The sequence below is a fragment of the Saccopteryx bilineata genome, chromosome 3 (genome assembly GCF_036850765.1).
Source record: "Saccopteryx bilineata isolate mSacBil1 chromosome 3, mSacBil1_pri_phased_curated, whole genome shotgun sequence".
NCBI classification, from domain to species: domain Eukaryota; kingdom Metazoa; phylum Chordata; class Mammalia; order Chiroptera; family Emballonuridae; genus Saccopteryx; species Saccopteryx bilineata.
In genome coordinates, this window is record NC_089492.1 from 164,675,655 (window position 1) to 164,693,574 (window position 17,920).

Genomic DNA, 17,920 nt, shown 5'->3' on the forward strand with positions numbered 1-17,920 from the left:
AAGATAGTCTATTCAGCAAACACTAGTGGAACAATTGAATATCCATATGCAAAAAAAAGAACTATGTTTTACATCTTGCATCATATATAACAATGAAATGAAAATAAATTAAAGACCGAAGTGTAAAATTTACAACTGTTAACCTTTTAGAAGAAAATATAGGCAAGAAAGCTTTGTGACCTTGAGTGAAGCAAAGATATCCTAGATACAATACCAAAGTTCTCCAGATTAAAAAGTATAATCCATAAAAGATATTAGACTTTATCAAAATTAAAAACATTGTCCTTTTATTTTAAAATTTTTTTATTTATTGATTTTAGAGAGAGAGAAAGAGAAACATCAATTTATTCTACTTATTTACACATTCATTGATTGATTCATGTATGTGCCATGACCAGGGATCAAACCTATAACCTTGCCATATAGGGATGACACTCTCACTAGTTGAGCTACCCACCCAGGGAATAATGTCCCTTTAAAGATAGTCATGAGAATGAAAAGAAAAACCACAGCCTGACAGAAAAATCTTTTTTTTTTTTCCTTTTTTTTAGGTGAGAGAAGGGGAGATAGGCAGACTCCCGCATGTTCCCCAACTGGGATCTACCCGGTAGCCCCATCAGAGCGATGCCCGAGTACCAAGCTATTGGTGACTGAGGCTTATGTGCTCCAATGGAGTTATCCTTAGCGCCTGGGGCCACTCTCAAACCAATCAAGCCACTGGATGTGGGAGGGGTGGAGAAGCAGATGGTTGCTTCTCCTGTGTGCCCTGACTGGGAATTGAACCCAGGGTGTCCATACCCCGGGTCGATATGCTCTGTGCACTGAGCCACTGGCCAGGGCCAAGAGAAGAATCTGAAAGCATTTATTTGATAAGAGACTTACCTTTAGAATATGTAAAGAAATCTCAAACGTTTAAAAATGGGCAATAGATTTGCATAGACACTTTAATAAAATACACAGATGGCAAGTAAGCACATGAAAAAAATGTTCAAGAGAATTAGTCATTAGGAAAGTACAACTTAAACCAAACTGAGATATTCTCTTCCTATTAGAGTGGCTAAACTTTAAAAGACTGTACCAAATGTGGCTGAGAGTGTGGAAGAGTTGAATACAGTGCTGATCAGAATATAAAACATTAGAGAAACTTTGGAACACAATTTAGAGTTAACCATATATCTACTATGTGATCCAGCCATTCTACTCCTAGATATTTACCCAAGACTAATGAAACATGTCTGCACAAATGCTTATAGCAGCTTTAGTTGTGATAGCTAAAAATCAGAAACAACCTATATGCCAGTCACTGGGAGAACTGGTAATAAAATTGTGGTATAACCACATAATGGAATACTACTCAGCAATGAAAAAGAACAAATGATACATTCAGCAACATGAGTGAATCTCAATTATGCTGAGTAGAAGAAGCAAGAAAAAAATTGTATATACTTTATTGTACCATTTGTATACAATTCTAGGGAATATAAAGTAATGTATAATTACAGAAAGCAGAGCAGTGGTTACCTATGGATAGAGAGTAGGGGCAGGAGTTACAAAGGACCTGAGAACCTCTAGGGAGGGATGGGCATGTTCAGTTTCTTGATTATGATGATGGTTTCATGGGTATATACATATGTCAGAACTTAACAGATTGTATACTTCCAGTATGTGCAGTTTATTATATGTCAGTTATATCTTAACTGTTTGAAAAATATACTGCAGTAAGATACCACTAGATTGGCTAAAATTTAAAAGACCAACAACACCAAAATTGGCAATGATATGGAACAACTGGAATTCTACAACTGGAAATGTGAAATTGTGTAACTATTTTGAAAAAAGTTTTGACAGTTTCTCATAAACTAAATATATACCTAAGTGTGTGATCTAGCAGTTTCATTGTTGGGTATTTATTCAAGTGAAATGAAAATATATTACCTAAAAAGACCTCTGTAATAATATTCACAGTAGTTTTAGTTCCATCAGCCCAGGTGTCCATAAGGTTATAAATAATTAAACTCTTGTATATTCTTGTAATGGAATATTTCTTGGCAGTAAAAGAGAACATACTGCTGATACACACAACAGCATGAAATAATCCTAAACATTATGCTGAGTGAAAGAAGCCTTACATAAAAAAGTCACACAGTGTGATTCCATTTATGAGATTCTAGAACAGGCAAAACTAATCCATGGTAGAAAAAAATTACAACCGTGTTTGCTTGGGGACAGGGGCACAAGGGAACTTTCTGGGATGATGGAAATATTTGTATCTTCATAGGAGTTTTGCTTTTACAGTGTGTGCATTTGTCTAAAGAGCAAAAGTACACTTAAAATCTGCATTTCATTGAATAAATTTTATGGCAAAGAAATGGAACAAATACTGAACTGTAGTTAAAAATATGAATGCTGTATTTGGGAAAAGTTTGCTGATACCTGCAGTTTTACTTTGAAATGCAGCAAAAAGATGGGGTGGTGAATTAACTTAGAGGAATGGATAGATACATTTTAAAGAAAAAGTTAACGGTTGTCTGGCTATCCTGGTGTCCACTGTAAAATTCTTTAGTGAATGAACACTTTCATAATGTGTTTAATGGAAAGAAAAAAACTTACTCAAGTCACAATTCAGAAGAATGTTCCTTTATATCAAACTTATGAAAATATGTAGCCACTGTTGGCTAAGATCTTACTTTAACCCCTCTGCCCCATACTAGAGTCATTAACTGTCTATCCTTCACATGACATTAATTGATAGATGCTACCAGAAATTTCAGTGTTAAGAGTCCCTGGCCTTGGTTGTTAGGCTGTTGGAGTTGCCTCAGATAGGAGTGAATGAATGCCGGTCGGGCAGAGGCTAAAGACCACGTCTGTAAACTGAAAGCCATCCTGTTACCTCTCCATAATATTTTGGGATTGGGAAAAGGAGGGAGGATTGAGAGAATAAAACCCCTGTGTAATGAAGTCCACTATCATTTTATGTTAAGTCAAAAACTATAAATGGAGTGTTTCTAATTATAATATAATGAGATGAAAGCAAGGGATACTAAAACATTCCAGTCACACTGTCCAGTCACACTGTTCTGATTTCCATACTCCTCAGATCTTTTCCAGGCCACTCCACCCAAAGCAATAATTGACTGCTCTATAAATCACTACTCTCGCTCTTCTTTGAAACTTACTAACAGGGTGCAAATAGGATTTAAACCCATTGTTGACGCTGATTTTAGTGGATTACTGAGTTCACCATTACTTGTGCGAACCATCTTTTCCTAGTTTATGTTGTTTGTGACCTTGTGTTCTTGGCTTAATGACTGTAAATAACTGGATGAAAGAATCTCTAGCATTTACAGACTGTCACAGCAATTCTTTTCAAGTTAATTTTCTTCAGTCTTTTTAAATGGTAGATACCAAGGAATGCAATTTACCTAACTAAATATATATTTATAACATAAATAATGGTGAATTAAAAGCCAGGTTATATAGAACTAAAGTGGAAAAAGTGAAGAGAGTGTTCTTGGGTCTCCCTGAACAGAATACAGCTAAATGGATTTCTGAATCTGTCTACTTTGGGTAGTTTTCTCTTGGTAATACCTGAAGGATGTGAAGGAGGTAATGGGAGAAAATGGCACAGAAATGGGAGAAAATCTCTTTCAAAGATTGTATGCCTGAGATCACTGCCTACTCTTCCCAGACCCTTTTGTCTTTGAAATTTGTACCCTTCCATGTCTGCATGATACAACATATTCAAGAGTCCTTCCATAGATTTGCAGAATTAAGAATCACTGAAAATCATTTAAATCTAACTTGCTCATTTTATGAAGAAACTGAATCTCAGAGTGAAGTACAATTATTGTAGAATGAAAGAATATTAGACCATTTCTAAACAGTAAGTCCAGAAACTCTTATTCTTTTATTTATTAACACAATAACAAATTCCTTTTTATGTTGGACATAATTAGTCCTTATGAATGTGTTATGGAATCAGACCATCACACATCAGGGAGTTTACAGTCTATTTAGAGAATCAGATAATATAGTACAGAATGTTAATTATGCAGTAGTATGAGTAAACACAGTACTGTTGGAACACTTCGAGGAAGTTCCTTTTCCTTCTTTGGGTTGAGGATGGCCAGGAGAGCTTCTTCACTGAGGTGACCTGATCTGAGCTCTGAAGGACAGCTACCTAGACAAAGAATTGAGGAGGAGGAGTCAGAGCTGAGAGAGCAGCCTGTGAAAGGCCTGAGGTAAGTAAGAGACTGTGGCACAGAAATTCCCTGCGTAGTCTCTTCTAGCTCTGTAACCTTACACTTTTTCCCAGATACACAGTTCATAGTCATGTTTTTCTTTGGGCCATTCACTGCATTTAGTACATTTTGCCTTAGGTGGTTATTCTTACGTTATAATCTAGGTCCTCTACTAGGTCAAACCCCTCTTAGAGAAATGGCCTCATTGCTACTACTCATGAACTCTACAGCCATGCCCAGTGCTTAGAACACAGTGGATAACCTGTGGGTGTTAACTCCTTGCTCACATGTACCTCCACACAGCCGTAATGTTCTCACTCTACAGTCTTATTTTTAAAGGTTTTTCTAGAATCTCTAAAATTTCCATAGCTTATTCGTAGCTCTTACTGGTTTATCAGCTGTCTCTGTGGCTGGTTGGAGAGCTCCTAACATGGATTTTTCACAAATCTGGTTTACAAAAGTTTGTTTCAATTGGTATATAACAGCATGTATTTTTTTAAAAAAACTTATGTTAAGCCTGACCTGTGGTGGCGCAGTGGATAAAGCGTTGACCTGGAATGCTGAGGTCGCTGGTTCAGGGCTCTGGACTTGCCCAGTCAAGGCACATAAGGGAGTTAATGCTTCTTGCTCCTCCCCCCTTTTTCTCTCTCTAAAATGAATAAAGTCTTTAAAAAAACAAAACTGATGTTAAAAACTGATTTTGGTTGTAATTAAGGGACTTTAATCTGATTTGAATTAACTCACCTGGTTATAGGAAGGCCAAGGCCTCCCCTGGTCTCCTGCCTCCCTCCAAATAAACTTGGTAAGAAGGGAGGGAGAGGGTAATGTCAATATTTCAGGCCTTATACCAGTCATTGTATGTAGTGTAACCAAAATAGAATAGTGACCCAAGCCATAAAAATCATTATAAAATAGGCCTTATCTTTATTCTTTCTTTATCATATACTTGAGAGTGCATGGTTCTGTCTGTACTTTATAAAACTTGATTGTTCTTTGATTGTCTACTAGGAAAGTTACAGAAATGAATGTAAGTAACTGAAACACCAGGGAGTAGGAGTAAGTGCCATGAATGCGATGTAAACTCAGGCTGTACGAAGTCATAGAGGGAGTAGATGTGTTTGGAAATGGGAAGGGAAACAATGGTGTGATGAGTCTCTACCAAATTTGGCAGTTTGGATAGGATTCTGATAGAGATGAGTTGGTTCCGTGTTGTCTCTGTTGAGTCTATGTATTTTCTCATAAGTAGGCATGAAAAAAAGTGTGTTATATTAGAAGGGTTTGAAATATGTGAAAGGTTTGGAACAACCACTAAAGAATGTGATAGAGTGTCAGAGAAATTAAAAATGGTAGGTATCAGTGGTAGTGCCTAAAGTGGCATGGATTCATTATGTAAGCAGTTATACATTTGGAGTATACTATACCAGTCCACTGAGAATATATATACATGTTACCTTAATTATAGAAATATATACCATGCACTAGATTACCTTCTTCTGTATTCCACATGTTGATAAAAATAAAATAGGGTCCTGAGTATCGTCACAAAGCACAAAGGTTGCTGGCTCGATCCCTGTTCAGGGCACATATGGGATCAGATCGATGTTCCTGTGTGTGTGTCTCTATCTCCCTTCCTTTCTTGCTAAAATCAATAAATTTAAAATAAAATAGGGATAGCAACAATATCATACCCACCTCATAGAGCTGTTGTGTAGGCTGTTGGTAAACATAATCCAGTTATGATCACCAGTTTAGATAGATGAATAATAATGTTAGTTCTAGCTATTACCTAGTTTATGTCAGTACTGTTTGCTATTGAGAGTTCTTATTTTGGAACCAGCAAAGGTTGCGACTAGCTTTTACAGAGGGGTCACGTGTGATAATGTCAAGGGAACCAAGGTGGCACCACGTCCACAGAAGATGCACTGGAGAAAGACTAAATGTCTGAAATGTTTGCAGAAATTTCTTTTTAAGTTTCATTTGAAAAGAAAGTGAGGCCCTGGCCGGGTTGCTCAGTGGATAAAGCATCATCCTGGCATGCCTAGGTCACAGGTCGATCCCTGATCAGGGCATGTATAAGAAGCAGTCAATGAGTACACAACTAAATATATGGAACAGTGGTCCATGTTAGTGGAACAATGAGTCGGTGCCTCTCTGTCTCTATCCCTCTCGCCATCTCGGTCTCTCCCTCACTCAGATCATTGGGGAAAAACGAGAAGAGTTTGTGAGACATGGAGATTTGACCATTTTCAGAGTACCTGTGGACCAGTTAGTTATTCCACCAGCTGTGCTGCGGATTGACAGTACTCACAGACAGTGTGTTGTGTCAGAGTGCACGACATGCAGGGGCACAGGGACACAATGGAAACACGGGTTCAGGAAACAAAGCTCCTCTGTACATTCCCTAGTGATTGTCACTCCAGTGCGTTTCTTTCTTTTTTTTTAATGCACATCATAACTAAATTGCACAATGTACTGATGGCCAACACCCTGCACTTTGAAAAACTGTGCTTATTATAAGATGTTTCTAACATCAATTTCAGTTTTGAAATACAGTTTATATGTATTATAAATTCTCAAACTCTGTATTTTTAACTGACCACTGTCTTAAATTCTTTTCTATTAATCAGGTATCAACATGGTTTTTTACCACCTTTTCTGTCTCAGGACTGAAGAACAAAATCCACCATGTGGACAGCCTCCACCAGCTGTTTTCTGCCATCTCCCCAGAACAGATTGACTTTCCTCCTTTTGTCCTTGAATATGATGCCAGGGTGAGTACCAGGAGTTCTACCTGCCCTGGTGTCGTGTCTGTCTGCAGAGCAGTGCTTATTAGTACAACATCCTTTCATTGTAAGATAACATTAATGCAATTAGTGCATTTTCGTATACTTGATTGTATTATTCAACATTCTTTTTCTATAATAACATTAGGAAAATGCTTTATCCTAAAAGAGGTCCTTTTCACCAGGAAACTTTTCAATGACAAAGTTTTGTGCTATAATTTTTGAAGCTAGTCCTTGGTTGTATTGTAAATTTTCTTTTTTTTAAATGTTTGTTTTATTGATTTTCATCTACATAAATAGAACCAGAGAATCTACTAGTGTCCATTTTAGTACTAATGGTAAACCAGATAGCCTGTCTTAGTAGTCTTTACTAAAAGTTTCATTTTGCTGAAAGTTTATATAATGTTATTACGAATATCAACCAATACTATTAGTATTATTACTTATAGGTGCTTTTCTGACTCTGTTTTTTAAACTAGTGAAGGGTCACTCCTGAATTCCATCATAGCTCTATTCCATTGTATTTATTCACACTATCGCTTTAATTGTTAAAACAAAACAAAACAAAGGTGAGTAATATGCTCCATTCAAAGATCGTCAGCCTCCTTATTCAGTTGTTGCTGATTAAGGTATCTTTATGCAGGTCAGGGAATATAAATATTTGACAGTTGTACTAAGTTTGAAATGAATTCTTCTTCCCTAATTATTGTACAACCTATGTACTATAAAATAAATATCCTACAACACATTTTCTCTCTAACTTCTCTGACTTCAGCTAGGATTCTGTGCTCTTATATGTGAAGAGCAGAGTATTTCATGTGTTGTGATGGCTAATAAGATCTCACATTTGGCTTTTGTACATGAGGACTTGTAACTAGAGCACCTGGGTCATAGATACAAGGACTGTTGAGTCTGTGGGAGGGAAGGACATCAGTTTGTATTTATTGCAGACTGCTGGAGCAGAAAGTGGCCTTACTGTTATTCTTTTCAACTATATACATTACTCTTAATACTATTTCAAAAAATGGATAGGAGGAAATGTGAAAGGCTCTAAAAGACATATGATACCAAAATTTGACATGATAATTCAGAGCTAGTATCTGGATTTATAATTTCTTTTCTGGGGTAAAAATGTACAAGTTGGATTGTATTAGTTAGAAAACCCAAAGGACTGTTTTTTAAGCCAACACATTTTCTATATACTTGCCATCTTAGAAAACAGGATTTCATTAAATATTAACATCACACTCAAGCTTGGATTTTTTTGTTTGTTCGTTTGTGTGTTTGTTTTAGAATTTTGTTACATTTTGTGTCAAATACAGGCCTAATTAATATGACTAATCAAAATTAAATAAACTATAACCTATCACTTGGGCCGTTGGACCACCTCTCCACACCTGTACTACCGTTTTCTAAAATTGAGATGCTAGAGACCCTCTCTGTGTAAAAGCCAAAGAAAGGACTAAAAGGTGGGAAGAAACTATAAAAGGAGTCAGAGATGATGGGGGAGGCAGGAACAGGTAGGGCACTAGGTGTTAGAACCTTACTTATTTTGCTGCGGTATAGTTGGCCCTTGAACAATGTGGAGGTTAGGGGCACCAGCGCCCTGAGCTGCTGAGAATCACGTGCAACTTTAGACTCCCCCAAAACTTAACTACTAAGAGCCTACTGTTTACTGAAAGCCATACTGTTAACATAAACCGTCAGTAAACACATATTTTGTATGTTTTATGTACTACAGTGTGTCCGTAAAGTCATGGTGCACTTTTGACCAATCAAAGGAAAGCAACAAAAGACGATAGAAATGTGAAATCTGCACCAAATAAAAGGAAAACCCTCCCAGTTTCTGTAGGATGATGTGGCAGCATGTGCGCATGCGCAGATGATGACGTAACACCGTGTATACAGTGGAGCAGCCCACGGCCATGCCAGTCGAGATGTGGATGGTACTGAGGAAAGTTCAGTGTGTTCTGTGGCTCGCTAAATTCGAATCCGTGACCAAAGTGCAATGTGAATATCGGCGCGTTTATAACGAAGCGTCACCACATAGGAATAACATTACTCGGTGGGATAAGCAGTTGAAGGAAACAGGCAGTTTGGTGGAGAAACCCCGTTCTGGTAGGCCATCAGTCAGTGACGAGTCTGTAGAGGCTATACGGGATAGCTACCTAAGGAGCCCCAAAATATCTGTGCATGAGCCCACATCGAACTGCACTGAATAGGTATGAAACTGGGAGAGTTTTCCTTTTATTTGGTGCAGATTTCACATTTCTATCGTCTTTTGTTGCTTTCCTGTGACCAGTCAAAAGTGCACCATGACTTTACGGACACACTGTATATACTGTATTCTTATAATAAAGTAGGCTAAAGAATAGCAGATGTTATTAAGATCATCATAAGAAAGAGAAAATACACTTATAGTACAGTACAGTAACATTTTACATTTTCTGTTTACAAGGTAAATCATCTGTCAGCACCTACACCAATATTGTCTTAAAGGGTATAAAACACTGTAGATGTTACAGGTATTACTAGCACTAGACATCAAAAATGAAAAGCTAATGTGAAAAACCCACATTTCTTTACAGGTATAACAATTTGTGCACTGATGACGAAGCAGCAGCACAATGATTGCTTTCTGGTAGCTTAGTGTAAATTGATACTTTCTTTACAGCAGCCTCGCCTGTACACTAATAAATGAATCATAAACTTTTCATGACATTCATGATTATTTCACTCATACTTACAGTGCATATTGGAAACATTACATTTTTTTAAAATCTATGCTGTAGGCTGATACAGTGTTTCCAATTAAGAGAGAGTGTGGGCCTGACCTGTGGTGGCGCAGTGGATAATGCGTCGACCTGGAAATGCTGAGGTCGCCGGTTCGAAACCCTGGGCTTGCCTGGTCAAGGCACATATGGGAGTTGATGCTTCCAGCTCCTCCCCCCTTCTCTCTCTCTGTCTCTCTCTCTCTCTCTCCCTCTCTCTCTCCTCTCTAAAAAAAAATGAATAAAGAAAAAAAAAAAGAGTGTGGCATACTGTATAATTCCTTAGAAGTTATAAAACAGTAAGAAAACTAACAATTAATGCCTATGTAAGGATAGACTATCCACTTCCATACAAATCATGCACATAATGTTCTACATGATGAATATTTAGGTGATGGTGATGATGATGCTAAAGACACAAAAACATCTCATACAGTTCTCACCATACAATTAATAGATTTTTGCATGAAGAGACCCATACACAACAGATGAGTTTATTAACTGTACAGCATGATGATTATTTACTATTCATTAAGCGGAACTGGATCGCGATACAGGTCTTCTTTCTCATCTTCATGCTGAGTGGGCTGAGGAGGAGGGAGGAGGGTTGGTCTGGTTGTCTGTCTGTGGTGGCAGAGGCGTAACAGCAGGGGGGGGGAAGGGAGGCAGGAGAAGCAGGCACACTCTGTGACTTTACGGAAAGACATCATACTTTCTGCTTGACTTTTTTGCTTTTCATTTCTCTAAAAATGGTTCTATGTGGTACCAGTACTTCTGCTGTTTGCTGTAGTTTCAGTGCCTGTATCCTAGAATTTTCCATGTTGTGAGAGATCAAAAACAGCTTGACTAATCAGAATCCTTCTTCCAGATGGGCTAATGTCAGTTTCTTGTCTGACATTGCTTCCTCTACATCTTCTTCCTCATCATCTGTCTCTGGTCCCGAAGCACCCATCTCCATCACATTGTTTTCTGTAATTTCCTGTGGTATGATGTCTGTTAACTCTTGAATTTCTCAAAGATCCATATCATGAAGCCTTTACATGTCCCCTGACCCCCCAAACACCTTGATTAGCTGTGTCAGAAATCCTGTGAAGTCACGCACAGTGTCTGGACACCGTTTTCTCTAGCAGAAATTTATTATTTTGGGCTTGATGGCTTTCCCGGCTTTTTCTATAACAATGATGGCATCTTTGATGGCTTAATCCTTTCATATTTTCATGATGTTCTCTCTGCTGGGGTTTTTTTTCAGACTGTTGACAACTCCTTCCATAGAGTACTATGTGTAATGACCTTTAAAGATCCTTATGACCCTCTGATCTAGAGCCTGAATTAGAGACATGGTGATTAGAAGTAAGTAGACCACTTTGATGCCTTCAGTGTTGAACTCATGGGGTTCTGGGTCACTGAGGCATTGTCCAATATCAAAAGAACTTTAAAAACCAGTTCCTTACTAGGGAGGTACTTTCTGACTTCAGGGACAAAGCAGCAGTGGAACCAGTCCAGAAAGGGGTCTCGTAGTCCAGGCTTTGTCTTGTACAGCCCAGACTGGCAGCGGCTGTCTTTCTTTTCCATTCAGGGCTTGAGGCTTAGCAGACTTATAGATAGGGCCAGTCCTGATCATAAACCCGACTGCTTTGGCATATGACAGTAGAGTTGCCTATCCTCCCTCCTTGTATCCTGGTGCTCAATTTTCTTCCCCACTAATAAATGTTCTTTGTGGCATTTCTTTTTCTCCAGAATAGGGCACTTGTGTCTGCATTAAAAACCTGTTCAGGCGGATATCCTTTCTCTTCAGTGATTGTCTTAACGGTGTCTGGGAACCTCTCTGTTGCTTCTTGAGCTGCAGAAACTGCTTCTCCTGTTATTTTGACATTTTTTAAGCCCAGTCTTTTCCTAAAATTATCAAATCATCCTTTGCTTGCATTAAATTCCCCAGCTATATAGGTCCCTCATCTTCCTTGTGCTTTAAGGTGTCATCTGATGACTTCACTTTTTCTCTAATTATGTTCGAGTCTTTAGGTATATGCCTTTCTTGGGGCAATCCTGCACTCACACAAAAGCCGCCTTTTCAATATGAGATAAAAATGTGTATTTCACAAAAAAAGCAAGTTTTTTGCATCTGCTGGTTTAGCTGCAATGACAGCTTCACGAATTTTCTTTCTTTTTTATAATAGTCTTTATGCTGGATTCATTTATCTTGACATGGTGGGCACCACTGCTGCAGGCTACGTATCAAGCACACTAACTTTTTCTTGTAATGTCATGACTTTTTTCTGTTTTTTGGGAGCACCTGCAGCATCATAAGTGGCACTTTGTATGTGTCCCATGTGTTCTTCAAGTTAAGCAGTATTGTACTGAACATGAAAAATACACAAGAACCATGCTTGAGAGATTTACTACAGTACACTGTGCAATTTCCTGGAGCAATGAACTGCTCACACGGAAATGATTACAGATGATGGAGAGTATGTGACATTTTAAGCAAATGTTCGCAACACTTGAACTCACCACAATAGCTACAGGAGGTGGCTATGAAATTATTACAGTAGTACAGTATATACCACATATAATTTTATGTGGTTATGATTTAATACTGCATTTTCACATTTGTTTACATTTCTTTTGAATGGGGACATGTACTGTCATTGTGTGCATACTGTTGATGAATTTTAACTTTATAATAGATTTGTGTTTATTTTATGGTAATAAATGATAAAAATAGACTAGTATCTATATATATTTTTTATGCATTTCTGATACACCTCGCTTTTTAAATTTTGTCAATATTTCTAAGCTACACAGTTTGTCTGCAGTTTTTTTCAAATTGTTGCAAATCCCCCCCCCCAATTTTTTTAATCCGCATATAAGTGGATGCACACAGTTCAAACCCATGTTGTTGAAAGAACTTCGACTCTGTAGTCTGTGGGGAACGTTCTGCAAGGGAGAGCTGCCATTGTAGTCCTGTTTAGGAAGACGGCTAAAGAAACAGCACAGAATGATGATGTGTTCAGGGGGTCTGAGGTGCCCATGCAGCACTGAGATGCAGGTTCAGGACGTGGTTGGAGTTACCTTACAAGGAAATTTTCCTTTGCTAGGAAGAAGTAAAAATGTGATTAGAAAAAAAGAAATGAGTATAGAGTTGATTAATTTTATTATGTTCAGTTATGCCTGGCACATAGTGTATTCTTTATTTGGTGAGAGCATGGTGCAGTGTCTGCTGATGGCATCACTGGGCTTCTCTTTTTCTGGGTCTTATGTGACTTAGAATAGCTACGTAAGTTTTATGGGATTAAAAGGAACTTTTGAAGGTAATTAGAAGATAAGTTTTATCTATCTGCATCAAAATGGTACTGAAACCATTTCAGAAAGGAAATGTTAGTCAACGTTCTTATGACTATATATAAAGAAGAGAGTATATAAATTTATCTGGTAACATTCTTTAAATTTCTATTATTGTTTCCAGAAATAGAGAAAATACAGTGTGTCCGTAAAGTCATGGTGCACTTTTGACTGGTCACAGGAAAGCAACAAAAGATGATAGAAATGTGAAATCTGCACCAAATAAAAGGAAAACTCTCCCAGTTTCATACCTATTCAGTGCAGTTCGATGTGGGCTCATGCACAGATTTTTTAGGGCTCCTTAGGTAGCTATCCCGTATAGCCTCTACAGACTCGTCACTGACTGATGGCCTACCAGAACGGCGTTTTCCACCAAACTGCCTGTTTCCTTCAACTGCTTATCCCACCGAGTAATGTTATTCTTATGTGGTGGCGCTTCGTTATAAACGCGCCGATATTCACGTTGCACTTTGGTCACGGATTCGAATTTAGCGAACCACAGAACACACTGAACTTTCCTCTGTACCATCCACATCTCGACTGGCATGGCCGTGGGCTTCTCCGCTGTATACACGGTGTTACATCATCATCTGCGTATGTGCACATGCTGCCACATCATCCTATAGAAACTGGGAGGGTTTTCCTTTTGTTTGGTGAGATTTCATATTTCTATCATCTTTTGTTGCTTTCCTTTGATTGGTCAAAAGTGCACCATGACATTACGGACACACTGTATATTAAGATTCAGCACGGCCCTGGCCTGTTGGCTCAGCGGTAGAGCGTCGGCCTGGCGTGCGGGGGACCCGGGTTCGATTCCCGGCCAGGGCACATAGGAGAAGCGCCCATTTGCTTCTCCACCCCCCCCTTCCTCTCTGTCTCTCTCTTCCCCTCCCGCAGCCAAGGCTCCATTGGAGCAAAGATGGCCTAGGCGCTGGGGATGGCTCCTTGGCCTCTGCCCCAGGCGCTAGAGTGGCTCTGGTCACAACAGAGCGACGCCCCGGAGGGGCAAAGCATCGCCCCCTGGTGGGCAGAGCGTCGCCCCCGGTGGGCGTGCCGGGTGGATCCCGGTCGGGAGCATGCGGGAGTCTGACTGTCTCTCCCCGTTTCCAGCTTCAGAAAAATACAAAAAAAAAAAAAAGAAAAAAGATTCAGCACACAGTATGATAACTCAGTCTAACAAAAAAGAACCGGGCATTGTATTCAAATAGCTGTGGCTTTAAATTCAGGCTCTTCTGCTCACTAAGTAAGTGAGCTGAGGTGAGTTACACAATCTGTGTGAGCCTTAGTTTCCCCTTCTGTAAAGTGAGGATGCTGCCTGCTTCACAGCATTGTGTGAGGATATAAACGGGTAAGGAAAGAAAAATGCTGACAATGTTTCTGGCATACAGAATAGTCAGTGGTAATGTTATTAAGAAATAATCATCATCCTGATTACCTCTACCTATTGTACAGCAACTGACTGATTCCATGGAAACTTCTGTGATGGTTGAGGGCCTGCTCAGGACCAGCACGCGCTAGACATTTTATATAGACTGACTATAACTCCCTGTTTGCATATTCCTGGTGAAATTGATCTTATGACTTAGTGTTCTTGTCTTTTTTTCTTTCTACAGGAAAATGGGCCTTACTATACATCTTACCCACTATCACCAGATTTGTGACCCACCACTTTTTAGTGCTGCAGGTTTCCAAGGACGCCACTTTCTCCACGAATCACTACCTATTAAAGTGATCCTCATTTTTGCTGGACAGATCCAGAGAGCCTTTTGTCCCCACCTCTCTGGTATTTTTTTATTGACTGTATATTTTCTGGCACATAGCAATCTGAAAATGGTAGGCCATTCTAAATTGCACACTTATTTTAAATTTGTATATTTGTATCAAATGAAAATGTTCATTTTTAAAGGGTTGTTTAATAGCCACTGTGGAGCAACTTTTGAGCATCTTCAGTTTCCTGAAAGGATGCTGGATTCTCCATTAGACAAGCTACCAATACTGTTCATATTGTCTCTTTAACACTGCATGCTTTCTTTATGTACATAAATGTTTCTCAAAATATATAGAACCAGTTTATGTGACCGGGTGCATTATTGCTTTAGCTCCTGACATCACATGTCATACAGATAATGTGATGATGATAAAAAAGAGTTGTCTGGGGCCAAGGATGTGGAACTGTACTTGATCAAAAACATAAAAATCGTTAGCAGAACATAGGTCTTAGAATTTTACTTTATTGGTTAAGACAAAGATTTAAGCACTAAAGTTCCTTGGATTATATGATTTGTTAAGTTTGTCTGGTCTCAATAGTGGGGGAAACTGTAAGACAGCCTTTTCCCTGTAATCATGGGTGATCTGGTGTCCTTATTCAAAGGGCTGTGCATGTTAGGATCTGGACGTGAAGGGCTTCACCTAAGACTATTGGTGAGCCTTTAGAGAGGGGGCTGTCTTCCAAAGTCATGAATGATCTTGTCTGGCTCTTAGAACGACCCCCTCTAAGGACGTTTCCTAGCTGCCTACATCAGTATGGAGGGAGTGTGTTGCTTGGAACAAAACTCTGGCCCTGGCCGGTTGGCTCAGCAGTAGAGTGTCGGCCTGGCGTGCGGGGGACCTGGGTTCGATTCCCGGCCAGGGCACATAGGAGAAGCGCCCATTTGCTTCTCCACCCCCCCTCCTTCCTCTCTGTCTCTCTCTTCCCCTCCCGCAGCCAAGGCTCCATTGGAGCAAAGATGGCCCGGGCGCTGGGGATGGCTCCTTGGCCTCTGCCCCAGACGCTAGAGTGGCTCTGGTCGCAGCAGAGTGATGCCCCGGAGGGGCAGAGCGTCGCCCCCTGGTGGGCGTGCCGGGTGGATCCCGGTCGGGCGCATGCGGGAGTCTGTCTGACTGTCTCTCCCCGTTTCCAGCTTCAGAAATAAAATAAAAAATAAAAATAAAAAAAAAACCCAAAAAAACTCTGCACCATTTTTGTCACTCAGGCTCTGTGCCTTAGCTTGCTTGTGAATAAAAATGTGAATCATGCTCCCTACCTCACAGAGGTATCATGAGGATAGCATTTAGAAAGGGCTTGTGATGGCTTTGGATGAAAAATGTCAGGGGAGTTTGTGTGGTGGCGTTGTCTTCAATTAGCTCTTTCAGTGATAATAAATAAACTTGAGTAAGTGCTACAAACCATTCCTCTTGTCCTTAGCACTTTTGGAATGATTTTTCTTTTGGGGGGACAAGAGCTATTAGAGCAGAATCCCAACTCTGAGACCTCCTTCATGCTCTGTCCAAAATTCTTCTGGCCTCCTCCTCCCCCAATGCTACACTTTAAAAAGAGGCATTTGTTAGCCATTGTAAGCACTTCTTCTTGAATTAAGGTCAAACTACTATCATTTCCATCTGGGTGTCTTCGTGTTCCTTTTGATTCCTATGCCCACCCTTCTTCACCCCAGCACGTACACTGGCATTTTGGAGGAGAAAAGGTAGACGTCTTCTGTTCTAAAGTACTCAGGATTGGTGCTTCCAAGGGTCTTGTTCCCCTGTGCTCACACTAATGCTTCAATGGAAGGAGAAGCAACAACTTCTCTTTATTTTTGATAGAGAAATCTCCCTGTAGTTGTGTTAACTGCATCCTGTATTTTCCCATATACACAGAAAGAGGCTTTACATTTCTTAGATAAGCTCTCTCCTATTTTGCATGAAATGGATTCATTTACTTTCTTTGGGAAATTCAAACCACTTGTTACTTAAATATGCTCATTTGTTAAGGACTTCCTGATGGCTTAGTTCATCAGGTCCAGTGAGCCAGTCAGATGTCTGGTATTAAGCTTCCTCTCAAATAGTAATCCTTTAACCCCTTGAGCCTTGAGTCTTAAAAATCTGAAAAATTAGCTTCATCTTCTCCAGGTAATTGTTAGGTCATGTTTGAGGTATCTTTCCACTAGGAGCAGTTGTAAAAATACACCAGCTTTTCTTTGCTAAAGCTAGACTTGGCCACATCAAAATGGTCCGAGTCATTTTCTATATAGAGGCTGCAAGCTACTTTGCCATTTTGAAAGGAAGCAAATTTATATGTACAATTTCTTAAATAGGCAATAATTTTTAAAGGAGTCCCTTCGCTGTATGCGTACTAGTATATTAATGCTCAGTGACACAAGCAGGTTTCTACTACATATACTGAGATTGTAGGTCATTTGATGTTCTAGGACTAGTATAGGGCTACGTACATATCAACTGCATTTCATAATTTAATGAAGATCAAAGATAATGGCTACTCTTCTCATTGAAACTAAATTTGGTATGGGTCTAAGTTCATGCTTTTATAGCTGTCTAAAGTGTTTTATAATAAAGCTGTTTCTCGATGTACTAAAACCCTAGGAGTGGAACATAGTGACTTTGGCATTGAAGTGATTAGGTAATGTTCAGTATATATCTGCCTCTGTCAAACGGTTGGATAGCCTGGGTAACATGCCCTTTTCAAGGTCACATTTGAAGATGAAAGGGTGACTGGGTGGGGATGACCACTAGCATCTGATGTTAATTCAGAGCACCACTCCAAGTCCCTAATTCAGTTCAACTTTGGTCATGCCAAATGCTAGTTAAATTGAGGAAGAAACAACTCACAGAATATTAAATTTATTAATTTATATAAGACATAATATGAATTTTTAAAAAACATTTCTTCCTCCAGCATGTAAAGTATTTGGATTCTTCTTAACTGGCCTTTATCCTGAGTTTCTTGATAGCAAAATTAACCTTGTGAAAAAAACTGACTTTATTAGACTCTTAAGGTTTAGATACCAAAGTG

At 39.2% G+C, this 17,920-nt stretch overlaps 1 protein-coding gene across 2 annotated transcripts in view; it reads left to right on the forward strand.

Moving 5' to 3' along the window:
- Positions 1–15,212, forward strand: part of GDAP2 (ganglioside induced differentiation associated protein 2) — a 90,952-nt gene extending 75,740 nt beyond the window's left edge. The window contains exons 13-14 of one of the 2 annotated variants that reach the window (XR_010730381.1): positions 6,906–7,012; positions 14,748–14,853. Coding sequence is in view for 1 of the 2 variants with exons in the window: in XM_066268161.1 (XP_066124258.1) it covers positions 6,869–7,012; positions 14,748–14,795 (192 nt within the window). In the remaining variant the exon portion in view is untranslated. Of the gene's footprint in view, positions 1–6,868; positions 7,013–14,747 lie in introns of both variants that reach the window. The other variant, XM_066268161.1, reaches the window with a different exon arrangement.
- The last annotated feature ends 2,708 nt before the right edge of the window (positions 15,213–17,920 follow it).